We start from the raw sequence: 13,431 nt of genomic DNA, 5'->3' as shown, positions 1-13,431 counted from the left end.
AAAGGAGTCTGTAGGGCTGTGTGACTGAGAAGCATTTCCCCTTCCTTTTCTTCTCTTTCCTCTTTCTTCCTCTTGCCTCCCACCCCCTTCTCTCCCTCCCTCCCACTTTCTAATATTAAATTTACAAGAATGTTACCAAGTGATGTCCTATGAAATGATGTTGCTTTGAAAAGACTGAAAGATTTTCGTTAAACCTCTCCGTGAACGTCTCAGCCACTGGCTAAGCAACCAATGATGTATCTTTTGAAACTGCGCCCGTCTGACCTTGGATGCCCCCTAAAAGTCCAGTGTTTATTTGACTAAAACATCTGAAGCACTTAAATGTACCTGGCGCTTCCATCTGCGCTCGCGGTACATGAAAACAGCCTCAGCTCCAGGACACACCCCTGGGCTAACGCTGGCCAGACCCACATACCGCGCCCTACACGGGTTCTTATTTTCATGCTAAGGATTCTTTCCGAATAGGACTTAGTTTTTAAAGGCAAGATTGGGAGTAAGTAGGATTTCTGCAGAGGAACTCGCGCCAAAAGCACAGGAGGATGACTGATGGCCCATTTCAAAGAGGCTACGGGTTTCTGAGCAGATGACGCAAATACAATCGCACAGACTTGGGTACCAGTTCCGGCAGAACGCCCAGTTATCAGCGATGTATTTACCACGGGTGGGACTCTCACTTCTAACATATTTTCTGAAACTCCAGCAAGCGTTTCCTGGCTTCTTTAAGCAACTGCTTGCGCGACACGTTCTGCTCTAGAATCTGCTGTTGAATGTCACGGATCATCTGACTGTGCCTGTCATCGTCGACGACGGCAGCCGAGGGGGAAGTGGGGCTGCGGTCATACCCGCCTTCCTTCTCCGGGTCTGGAGGGGAGTCAGGCTTCGGATGAACCAGACGAGCTTGGCTGTGTCCCCTCCTCCCGTCTTTCAGCTCCGTCTGGAGGTCAGCCTCCAGGCTTACCTTGTGGTGTTCGATTGGCTCAAGCAAGTCCAGCTGCTTCAGTCTTCTTTGCTCCACCTGCACTGATGCCATCAAGCCAACCCTGTCTACCTGTTCTTGTGGGTGAGGCTGAAGGGAGCCCTGCACCAGCGCATCCAGTTGGGGCTGCTCCCATCTGGATCCGGGGCTGCACGAGAGCCGGTCCTTTTCATTCAGAGAGGTTCCTGCCTTGGGAAACCAAAGTGTACTGTCGCTCTTAACCACGCCCTTGGCCATCCTCTGGTATTTCTGGCTCTCGAGCTTGCTTAGAAACTTTTGCAAGCTGGTTCTGGACAGCGTCAGGTGGGCTTCCATCCCCACTGGATTCATGGGCTCCCCGGTGGGCACCATAGGAATCTCTGCATCTCCTTCCGCCTTCTCTCTCTGGCTCTCCCTTCTCCATGCTTGCGTCTCCTCCTTGGAGTCCTGACCTGCACCAGGGCTCTGATCCACCGCGGGCTTGAGATTCAGCTGCAAGTTCAGGTGTTTTTTCAGCTTCCTGTTGGTATCAAACAACTCTTCGAAGGCAAATTCCAGCTCTCTCTGCCACTTGCTCTTGTTCCCGAGCTTCGCGGGCGGCGAGGCCCCCCTTCTGTGGGTCGAGCCGACTGGACACAGCTGTTCCAGGTGGTCGGCTTTGCCTTCGGGGCTCTGATCCAGACAGTTGTTTTTCGGGCCTTGACAACGAGCTGGTCGCTTCCCCAGCTGCCTCCTGCCCTCCCGGGCTGCGTCACTCTCCTGTCCCGCCAGGCGCTTGATCCCCTCTGTGGCAGCCAAGAGCTTCTCCACGTCTGTCCCGTGACGGCAGCCCCTGCCCGTCTTCATGGAAGGCGCTCGTTTTCCTTTACTCCTCTCCGGGGGGCTCAGGGAAGGGGGACATGGGCCCGTGGCTCTGGAGGCCCCCTGCCTCTCTTGGTCCACTGCTCTCCTCCGGGACGTGGCGCACCAGGGTTGTCGTCGGGCCAGCTCCTCCCTGCGTCCCTTCTCTTCCTGCGCGGCCACTCTGTGCTTCCCCCTGGCCCTGGGCAACCTGGCTGCTCCTCGCTGGGCCGAGCCCTCTGAGTCAGGTTCATGGTCCTCGGCCCGTTCGCCCCCTGAGCCCAACAGATGCGCTAAGTACAGCCGCCCCAGGCCTCGAATTTGCTGGTCCAGGGCCTCTGGCCACTCTGCCTTCAGCTCCTCAACCAAGCGCTGGAGCAGCTGGGTCTTCTGCTGCTGGGGGTCCTTCTGTCTTCTCTGCGGGGCCAGGGCTCCCTTCTCTCGGACCTGGAGCAATCTGTCCAAAAGGTTCTGTCTCGAGAGCAAGGCTTCCTTGTCGGGACTGGGGCTCCGTCGAATAGCTCTCTCCGAGCTTCTTCGCATGTCAGGGACTTCTACAGACACAGCTTTGGAGAGAAGGTGGTAGGAACCGAGAGAGTGGAGGTTCAAGGGCACCAGGGGCCGAGAGGCCACAGGTGCCACGGCTGTTCTGGGTCAAGCCCACCCAGCAGGAAGATGCACAGCGCTGCCCTGAGCGTTCCAAGGAAAGCAAGGCCCTGGAGACAAGGCACAGGGGAGGACTCTGAGTGTGGCGGGCTCAGGGGGGCCAGGGGAGGTGACCCGTCCCTTCAGACTGCCCTCCTGGCCCCCACCTGCAAGGGCCCGTTCTCAGCTCCCGATTTCTGCCTCGCATGTCTCCACACAAGACCTGCAGGGCAGCTGTTCTCAGCGGAGGGTGGTTTTGCTTCAGAGGGGCACGTGTGGCCATTTCTGGAGACAGTTTTGGTTGTCACAACTGGAGGAGGGGGGCAGTGCTACAGGCATATAGTGGGTGGACGCAGGGTGCTATGAAACAGCCCGGGATGCAGAGGATGGACGGCCCTGCGACTAGCAGGGACCTGGCCCCCAACGTCCACAGTGCTGAGGTTAAGACCCCATCTTAGGAGACGAGTTAGGGCTCAGGTGGGGGGGTGTGTGTGCAAATGCCTGGCCCTCTGGAGGGAGCTACTTATAAATGAATGGAGGAAGGAGTGTAGGAGGAAGAATCTGGCGAGAAAGGTGTGTGCGTGTGTGCGCGTGGGTAGGGGGAGGTAGGCAGGTGACTGCGGATCGAATGTTTGTACTAAAATTCAGTGCAAACAGAGGTTAAGCTGGCGCTATCTCTTTTCTCACATCTCTTTGGCATCAGGCAGGGACATGTGCTCCACCAGACCTTCCTAAAGAAGGACCTGCATTTATACCAGAAAAAAAGAGTATGGAACTATAGCCACTCACAGCTGGTGTCCAAAACTGCCATTATTTGTGGGCTACATGAGCCGCCTCCTGGACACTGCAATTTGAACGGAGCCCACTTCACCTGTGTGGGATTCCCTTCCCTTCTTTCATCTTGGGGTGTGTGGGGTGAAGTCAGGCTGAGCAAATTTTAGCTCAAAGTAATGGTGGTCCCCAGAAATCCCACTGCATCAATTGGAACAACTAATGTGAATTGTGCGGGCTGCCCTCCACTCATCTTTTTTCCAGTAACCCTGGAGGTAAGGAGTTTTCAAGGGTCCAAGGGTGAACCTGTGCACCCCTGGTTCACAGGTGGGGAAAGTGAGGCAGGGCAACTAAGAAACTTGACCCAGATCACACAGCTGGGAAGTGGCAGCTGCCGCTCAGGTAGACATCTCATCTTTGACCAATAGTCACATAGCCACCAGCTTTTGGTAACTGTGATCATGCAGTTAGACATGTGGAAACCTGGTTAATACCATATTCTACCACTCTGCCAACCCCCATGATGAGCAAGAGGAGAGAGAAAGAGAAAGCTAGGGCGTTAAACACAATGGTTGAGATTTTCACCCAAAGTGACACGGGTATCCACATACAAAAAAGATTAATTTAGACCCTATCTTACCATATACAAAACTGTATATCATATACAAAAATTAATGCAAATGGATCATAGACCTTAACGTAAAGTCTAAAGCTACACTTAGAAGAAAGCAGAAGTGCAATTTCATGACCTCAGATTGGGCACACATTCTTAGATACAACTCCAAGAGCACAAACAATACAAGAAATTGATAAGTTTGGCAACATCAGTATTAAAAACCTCTGCACTTCAAAAGACATTGTTAATAGGTATAAACACAAGACACGGACTGGAAGGAAATACCTACAAATCACACACCCAACAGAAGACCTGAATCAGTTGGTATAAACTACTCGTACAACCCAGTAAGAAGACAACAAACAGTCCATTTAAAAATGGGCAAAAGGCTGAAATATACACATCATCAAAGAAGATTTATGCATGGCTGATAAAGCCCATAACAAGATGTTCAACATCAACCCTCATCAGGGAAATGCAAAATGAAGACACCACTTCACACCCACTAGGATGGCTACAATGAAAAAGATAGGCAATGACAAATGCTGGTGAGGGCATGGGGACATCGGAACCCTCACAAGCTTCTGGTTCCTGGTGGGGATGCAAAATAATGCAGCTGTTCTGAAAAACAGTTTGGCAGTTTTATACAAAGGTGTATGTATGGGACTTCCCTGGTGGTCCAGTGGTTAAGAATCTGCCTGCCAATGCAGGCAACACTGGTTTGATCCCTGGTCCAGGAAGATTCCACATGCCTCGGGGTAACTAAGCCCGTGTGCCACAGCTGAGAAGCCACTGCCGTCAGAAGTCCAGCACCGCAACTGGAGGGTAGCCCCTGCTCGCTGCAACCAGAGAAAGCCCATGCCAAGCAACGAAGACCCAGTGCAGCCATAAAACGTGAAAGTAGATCCACCTAAGCACACGCCCAGGGAAAAGGAAGTCATGTCCCTACACCAAGAAAGGGAAGCGCAGAAACCGAGTAACTGCCCCAGCTCACAGGGAAGAGCCGGGTTTGAATCTGGGTCCCAAACATCAGAGACTGAGCTTTTCCTGCCCCTAGGAATGGCCACAGGCTTCCCTGGTGGCTCAGAGGGCAAAGAATCCGCCTGCAGTGAGGGAGCCCTGGGATCGATCCCTGGGTTGGGAAGATCCCCTGGAGGAGGGCATTGTAACCCACTCCAGTATTCTTGCCTGGAGAATCTCCATGGACAGAGAGAGGAGCCTGTCGGGCTACAGTCCATGGGGCTGCAAAGAGTCAGACGTGACTGAGCAACTGAGCACAGCACAGGAATGCCCATAGGGGTGTCCAAACAGATGAGGAGAGAGAAAGAGCTGTGAAGGTCTCTTTGTCTGTCTTGGAAGACAGCTGGAGAGAATAGCGTAAACTGCACTGCTAACGGGTGACAATGAGCATAACCTGGACGAGCGTCTCCCACTCTGGAGGGCCCCCACCCACTCAATCACCCTGTTACAGCCCAAGCCAGGTCGGCTGGGGCAGGCACCCCAGTGCAGTCCAGTTGGTTTTCCTAGAGACATGCAAATGGATGAAAACCTGTAACATCTGGATGGTGACCTTGGGGAAAAAGCCCAGGAATTAGTCAGCTCCCTCGTTGAGGAACTGAAAACCCTGGAGCAACTGGCAGATGCACCTGGGCCCTCTGCCCACGTCCCCAACTCCCCAGGGCCCTCACCTCCAAGCCCTGCCCTGCTCGCTGACCAGACCAGAATGCTCTGGGCGTCCAGTTCTCCCTGGGGTCTTCTGCTCCTGCTCCCCCAGAGGGGGACGGGCTGGGCTATGACCGCCACCCTCAACCCCTCAGGAAGCCGCAGCCCCATCCTTATAGAAGGCCCGCTCAGCACGGCCGCTGGGAGGGACACTGGGCCCATTCTCCTCTCACCCTCTGCTGTCCCCAGTGCGTAGAGCCAGCCCTCGGTGGTCACCTGGGCAGCGGCTCAGATGACTCTTCAGCCAAGGCAGATCCCCCTCCCAGGCCACCGGGAAGCACCCAGGCCCACAGCAGCCCTCCTGCCTTCTGACCCCTCAACGGAGCTTCCACGGCAACCCCACTCCAACGAGGAGGAACAGTGACCACGAAGGAGGCAGTGAGGCTCTGATGCCAGGCGGGCTGGATCGAAGGGTCTCACCTGAGCGTCCTAACCAGGCTTTTGTCACCTCCCCCATCTCCATCCCACCCGGCACCTCCACGCCACCCCTGCCCTCCTCCGTGGCACTGTGGTTACAGCCATGTTCTAATTCAGCCAGCTGTGTCCCTTCAGCATCTGCAACTGGCCCCCTGGTCCGCAGAGCAAGTCTCCAAGCAGAACGAGAGGTCACCTGCATCACGGTCGCCTGAGCTACTGGCTAAAATGCAGATTCTGGGGCCCTGCCTCAGACTGATGATCCCACGCCAGCCTCAGTGGGAAGGGGGCCCAGGAATGTGCTCGGTTAACCATCTCACCAGAGTCAGTTGGTCGATCCCTGATCTGCAGGCTTGAGAACATTCCAGCAGTTCATGATCTTGCCCCCTTCTCCCCAGCCGGGCATAGCTGGCCAGGCTCCGAGCCATCCCAAATGTCCCCCACGCAGGTCCAGCGCCTTCGCTGTATTCAATCCCATCCTTCTTCCTCAAACAGAACCCCTCCTCATCCCACCCACCCACCTTTCCCAGACCTCGTCTGGTTCCTCCTCCCTGACAAGGTGGCCCCTGATTTCCACAGCAACGAGAAAAATGCTCTGGCTTTTCTCCCAAGGCCCACAGACTCAACGCCCAGGTGACATAGTTTAGCACATTTTCTTTGAAACATTTAAAAATAGAAATAAAAGGGCCCCCAGTTAGTGGCATGGCCAGGGAGAACCTTTCCATGTAATTAAAGCTCTTTCACACGTGAAGTTAAACATTTCTCTGTCTCCTGAGTGTACACAGAAGAGATATAACTTGACCTTTTTAGAACTCTGGATTACCTTTAGGACTACAATATAGAAAATCCCTCAAGGGCTTTTAAGATATATAGGACCCCTCAAAAAACATTTCTGAATATTCTGAATATTCATTAGAAGGACTGTTACTGAAGCTGAAGCTCCAATACTTTGGTCACCTGATGCAAAGAACTGACTCACTGGAAAAGACCCAGATGCTGGGAAAGATTGAAAGCGAAAGGAGAAAGAGGCAACAAAGGATGAGATGGTTAGATAACATTATTGACTCAATGGACATAATTTGAGCAAACTCGGGGAAATAGGGGAGGACAGAGGAGCCTGGCAGGCTGCAGTCCATGGGGTTGGACACTACTTGGCAACTGAACAACAGGAAAACCATACATATATGACGCAATTCCTCTGAACTAAATGGCCCCAGAATATAGTTTAAGTCAACTTTTCACAGCTTCTTCCACAGTTGTAACTTTCTGGGGGTCTGACGGCATCCTATCCCCCTTTTCTCATACGGCTTCTAAACTGCTCTGGACTGACTGGGACTCACACAAAGAAGTGTCTTAAAACTGTGTCTAAAACCAGAAGAGTGAACGGAGTCTGGGGCTCTGATGGGCTTTCCATGAGTCAAGTGCACAAGCGTCTGAGTTCAAGTCCATTGTCACCGAATGTGACGTCCCCAGCACACAGTCACCCACAGGGAGACGGAAAACCAGCTGTGCTGCTGGAATGCAAGGCTTCAGCTCAGATTTTTCACAGGTTTGAACACCTGGTCAGATCTAACAAGGCCAAGTGTCCTGGGAACCCACTGACAACCCACACGTGGGTCTCTATGTCCAACCCTGCATGTGCCAAGCGGGAGACCATAGTTCCTAAAGAAGCAAAGCAGGAAACGAGAGGGTCTGAGCCAGCTGTGAGCTCAGAGTCGGCAGAGACCTGTGGCCACCAAAACAGCCAACGTGATCTTTACCACAGGTACTTGGAAGAATATCCATGCCATTCCCACCCCACAGGATGCGTGAGGATCCAAACAAAATAGTCTGGAAGTTTCAAAATCAAAATATAATTACTGAAATGTTTAGGAATTCACCTAATAGAAAATATACACCAGAGCTTCCCTGGTAGCTCAATGGTGGAGAATCTGCCTGCCAACGCAGGAGACACAGGTTCGATCCCTGGTCTGGGAGGGTCCCTCATGCTGCAGAGCAACTGGGCCCACGCGCCACAACTGCCGAGCGTGTGCTCTAGAGCCAGGGAAGCACTACTGAGCCACGTGCTGCAACTACTGAAGCCCAAAGGCCTAGAGCCCGTGCTCCGCAACAAGAAAGCCACCGCAATGAGAAATCCACGCACCAGTAAGAAGCCTGTGTGCACTGCAAGGAGAGAAAAGCCCTCAGCAACGAAGACCCAGAACAGCCTGAATAAATAAATAAAACTATACATAAAAAAATATATGTATGCTAGATGAGAAAGACATTTACTAGATAAGGAGAAAACCTCAGTAAGGGAGACGCTGTCTCTTCCCAGATAGGGTTCAGAAAGACAGGGAATGGTTAAAGGATGAGGAGGGCCTCAAAGTTCAGGAGAAGGAAAAAAAATAGACAAAAACAGGTCATAGGAAGTAAAGTCCTATGGAACTAAGAATGTTTGGAGGGATGCTTGCAGGTGGTAGAAAAGTCTAGAACAATATACGCTGGTGATTCAGAGTATTGAGCAGTTGTGTGACCCAGGGCATGTTTCTTAACCCTAGGTGCCTCAGTTTGTTCGCCTGTAAGATGGGGATGATAACAGCAACATCCATCTGGGCAGATGCTCACCACTATCAGAAACACCCACAAGCTTGGTGAGCTGTTTAGAAAAGAGGGTGGTACTTACTGTGCGTGTCTCCAGATGCCTGGACCAGACCACTGAGAACACATTACAGGGAGGCAGAAATTGGCCCAGGTGGAAAGCAGCACTTTCTACAGGGCTGTCTTGAAATCATTGGGCTGACTTGATAAGTAGTGAGACACCCATCACTGGAAACATCCAAGTCAAGCCGGGATAAAACAAACATCAGAAACATTTTAAACTCCACGTCTCTGAGTTCTAGCCTCTCAAAGCACACTTGTGACACCGCATGTGCTGCCCAGAGTTTCCGTTTTTGCTCACTTCCCTGCCCCGTTTCCGTTTTTGCTCACTTCCCAACTCTCCCTCAGTTAAGTGATGGCTCCTAAAGCCGGCTGGGTGTTAGACCAGCTGTATCAGAATCGCCTGGCAAGGAGGTGATCGTGGACAGAGACTGTGACTATGAGTCCTGGCCGGGCCCCACCACAGGTCTCTCCTGGCGTGGTGTTTGTAAACCTGTATGTTTAACCATCTCCCTGATGCAAATTCAGGACCAGGACAGTTCTAGAAAGCTAAGATGGTCAGGCAGCCAACCTCTTAGGAGAACAAGCCTAGGTCACTGTATCTGTTACCTTCCCAACCAGCTTCATTAAGACAGTCATAAGGCATAGACTCTTCCAAAATTAGGAGAGACACCAGGCTAGCTGTGGGGGTGGGGGTGGGGGTGGGGCTGCTTATGGCTGATCCAGCTAAATCTCTCTTGACGATGTCAATCGTTTTCCCTCCGACCTTAGGCCTGTGACTACCTGCCTAGGTCAGGGGTCCCCATTGCCAACAACTGTTCTTGTTGTATAATGATCTATCCCCGCCCCCGAGGAACAACCACATTCATCCCCAACCCTGTCCCACTAGCTTCCACTGTCCATCCTCCCCAGTCAAACTGCAGATGCAGAGCCCCGTGGTGCAAGGACTTTCAGTTAGCCTCTGGACATGTGGCCTGGACATCCTTACTGACCCACTTCCTAGGGCCCCCTTCAGAGCCTCACCAAACCACTGGCCACAGAGAGAACACCACCCCCACAATGGATAAGGTGCCGGACCCAAGAACCTCAGCCCTGGGTGGTCTGCATAGGGTTTCCGGGGCCCACTGACCAAAGTTGGCTGGAATCGCAGCTCCCCACCTTCGCCAGCAGCCCAGCACCCACCCTAGCTGGTGAACTCTGGCAGCCGCTGCCACGGAAACGACGGAGCTGCTGTGCTGTGACATCAGAGCAGGGGAGAAGTCAGGGACAGGGACGGGCCAGCCAGAGAGCGAGCACGGGTCAGCACACCGGTTACGGGTCCACTGATCACGGAAGACTTGGCTTAAACAGCTGGGGCGATGAGCGCATGCATGCGTGCTAAGTCACTTCAGTCGTGTCTGACTCGTTTTGCAACCCTATATGGAATGTGGCCTGCCAGGCTGCTCTGTCCACGGGATTCTCCAAGCAAGAATACTGGAATGGGTGCCACTTCCTTCTCCGAGGATCGTCCCAAACTAGGGATTGAACCCATGTCTGTCTACCTGCACTGGCAGGCGGGTTTTTGCCAATAGCGCCACCTGGGAAGCGCCCGGCAATGAGCAGAGGGATGGCAGACGGCGACCATGAAGATGCCTGTTGAGAGTGAGCTTGCGTGCTTTCGACGTTTAAAGACGGCCTGGCAGGGAGAAAACCCTTCCTGTTCCAGCTTGACAGCACGGTCACAGTGGTCCTTGTCAGGGCGTCTCTCTTCTGAGTTGCGGCACCTCAAGGTCAGGGCTCCCTGACAATGCTGGCCACCCCTCCTCCCACAGGGAGGGCGTCTGGTCCACTCAGGTTGGGGACGCTTGCCCCTCCAGGATCCACTGCTAAGCTGAGCTGACTGGAGGTGGGGGGAGGGAATGCTGGCCTGGGGCCCCCACTGCGCACCCAAATTAAGAAATCATACAAGCCTGACCTCACGGCTAGGACTAAGGGCACTCGTCTTGAGAAATTTAGTTTGGGGGACATGATATTGGTCCCGAGATGTCAAAGCAACCGATCTCAGGGTTTGGTTTCTTGACAGTCAACAGCAGGAACTTGGAATCTTGGAGGCAGAGCGGATCCAAGGACGAAACTCTTTTGTGTGGGGCTGGAAGGGTTCTGGAGAGGTCATCTGGTCCCTGACCTGGCACATGGTGGGAGGAATTCTGCCCCTGAACCCCTCAACCACAGCCCACCCCACCCACTCTCTGGGCCCCTCTTCCAGGCCCCCTAGATACAAAATCTTACGTCTATTTCTCCTTCCCCAGAGCATACTCAGCCCCCAGTCTCTTAGCCTCTTCTCAGCAACGTCATGGACACTCACCTTCAGCATGGGACAAGTTTGGAGTGGGGTCAGTGGGGAGGGCAGATAATATGACTAAAACCTACAGCCTGTGGGGCCTTTGATGGCATTCCAGAATGTCCCAGCACAGCCACCACTGCCATCCTCTTCCAGACGATCCTGCACTGAGGGCATTTCTCCCAAGCCCAGGCTCTCCCGACACCAGCTTAGTGATTCCAAGAACATGGTTCCCATCCTCTGGATGACCCTGCTCTGCTCAGTGGGCCCTTCTTCATGGGGCCCATTGCTGAACGTGGACCAAACCAGCTTTAAAAGTCTGGGCCCCATCCTACTGTTGCCCACAATCAGACCCATCCTTCAGCAAACTCTGACTTTAAAAACAACACGTGTCATTCAAGTTCAACACAGAAAAATTAGAAAACCATATTGCAAAAGCAAATCTAATTCCTCCTCCTTTATCTGAACATTTTACAATTTAGTAAAAAGTCCTTGGGGACTCCAGAGTTTAAGACTCCATGCTTCTACTGCAGGGGGCGCAAGTTCTATCCCTGGTCAGGAACTAAGAGCCCACATGCTGCTCAGCTTGGCCAAAAAAAAAAAAAATCTGCACCCTTCGGTCCTGCAGAGCATCTGCGGCTGTGATGTACCTAACACTGAGATAAACAAGATGGAGGTGAGGATCCTTGTGATGAGATGCTAGCACACATCCTTTATTATTTTCTGCAGAAAAATTTATAGATTTAGAGTTGCTTGACCACAGGGGAGACTTCTTTTCTCCCTTTCTTTTTCTTAAAGTATAGTTGACTTACAATATTGTGCTAGTTTCTGGTGTACAGAAAAGTGATTAAACTATACATACATTCTTTTTCATATTCTTTTCCATTTTGATTTATTACAGAATGTTGAATGTATCCCTGTGCTCTACAACAGGACTTTGCTTTATATTTAGTGGTTTATATAATCTAGCCTTCCACCCACTTTCCCCTTTGGCATCCATGTTTGCATTCTACGTCTGTGAGTCTGTTTCTGCTTTGTAAATAAGTTTATTTGTATATTTTAGACTTCACATATAAATGACATCCTATGATATTTGTCTTTCTCTTTTTGACTTGCTTCACTTAGTACGATCATCTCTAGGTCCAGCTGTGTTGCTGAAAATGGCATTATTTCCTTCTTTTTTTATGGCTGAGTAGTATCCCATTGTATAAACAAACCACATCTTTATCCATTCATCTGTTGGACATTTAGGTTGCTTTCATGTCCTGGCTATTGCAAATAGTGCTGCTCTGAACACTAGGGTGCGTGTATCTTTACAAACCAGTTTTCTCCAGATACAAGCCCAGGAATGAGATTGCTGGATCATGTGGCAACTCCACTTGTAGCTTTTTAAGGAACCTCGACAGTGTTGTCCATAGTGGCTGTACCAATTTACATTCAAGGGGAGACTTATTTTTAAAGTTGTAGACCGGCGCTGTCAAAATGTCCTTCAAACTTCTAAACTGCTCAGGTTAAGACAAAACACACCCACCTAGAGTCAGCCCTTCCAAGGACAACACGCTTCTTGGCCACGTGGAACAGAGCAATGGAAAGGCCGTAGCTGTGACGTCCAACCTGTTTCCAGAGACTTGAGCCAGGTTCTGGCTCATTAGATTCCTGGCACCACGTCGACCACGAGACCCTGGGTGAGTCATCGACTGTTCCCCATCCAGACAGGGGAGGACACCTGCCTGACCTACCACCTACCTCATGAGTCCTTGCCAACAGGAAGAGACAAAGTCCTTTTGCACCAAAAGGTCATAGTTTTTATGTAAGGGACTTCTGATTGGCGACTATTTGCTGGTCGTTTTACCCTGCTTTCCAGAATTGGCACATAAGAAATAAACACCCCCTTAAATGTGTTCCTTTGTTCCCTAGTGTTAGTCCCCCAGGCGTGTCTGATTCTTTGCGAGCCCCATGGACTGTAGCCCACCAGGCTCCTCTGTCCATGGGATTCTCCAGGCAACAATACTAGAGTGGGGAGCCCATTTCCTTCTCCAGATCTTTCCAACTCAGGGATCAAACCCAGGTCTCCTGCACTGCAGACAGATTCTCTACCATCTGAGCCACCGGGGAAGCCCCCTCCTGGAGCCAGTGTGCCCGAGAGGCCAAGACGTCACAACAGAGAATCAGAGACCGGCCGTGCTCATCACTTCTCTGCTCCAATGCCTCTCTTCCCGATTCCTGGTTTCTTTCTGGGCAGAGCCTAGCGGGGCCATTTCTCCCAGGGGCTTCTGAGGGTTGAAGGGTAAATGCTGGAGGGGCTGCGGAGAAAAGCCCCCAGGAGAGAACTGTGTTTGCCCTCAAAGCCGTCCTGTCACAGGGTCAACAGTCCTGAAAAGGGACACTTCCCTGGGAGTGGAAAAGTCCACAAAGACCTGAAATCCATGAGTGACCCCCAGTCTTTTCTCCCAGCTACACAGAACACTGTCTGTTTAATATTTATTTTTATTTGTTTATTTGGCTGCA

At 51.8% G+C, this 13,431-nt stretch overlaps 2 protein-coding genes across 2 annotated transcripts in view; both read right to left on the bottom strand.

Moving 5' to 3' along the window:
- Window positions 1-13,431, bottom strand: part of TIMP2 (TIMP metallopeptidase inhibitor 2) — a 54,290-nt gene that overhangs the window by 28,391 nt on the left and 12,468 nt on the right. The window lies entirely within an intron of this gene.
- On the bottom strand, window positions 677-2,338 carry CEP295NL (CEP295 N-terminal like). The gene has a single exon (XM_052657608.1). The coding sequence runs from the start codon at window positions 2,336-2,338 to the stop codon at window positions 677-679; it is 1,662 nt and encodes a 553-aa protein (XP_052513568.1).

This window comes from Budorcas taxicolor, chromosome 19 (genome assembly GCF_023091745.1).
Source record: "Budorcas taxicolor isolate Tak-1 chromosome 19, Takin1.1, whole genome shotgun sequence".
NCBI lineage: Eukaryota > Metazoa > Chordata > Mammalia > Artiodactyla > Bovidae > Budorcas > Budorcas taxicolor.
Note: the sequence above shows the minus strand (reverse complement) of the source record. Positions and strands in the feature narration are given on the sequence as shown.

Bases quoted from the DNA above. Each gene is read 5' to 3' on its own strand.
- CEP295NL (XM_052657608.1), bottom strand. From the start codon at position 2,338: ATGCGAAGAAGCTCGGAGAGAGCTATTCGACGGAGCCCCAGTCCCGAC.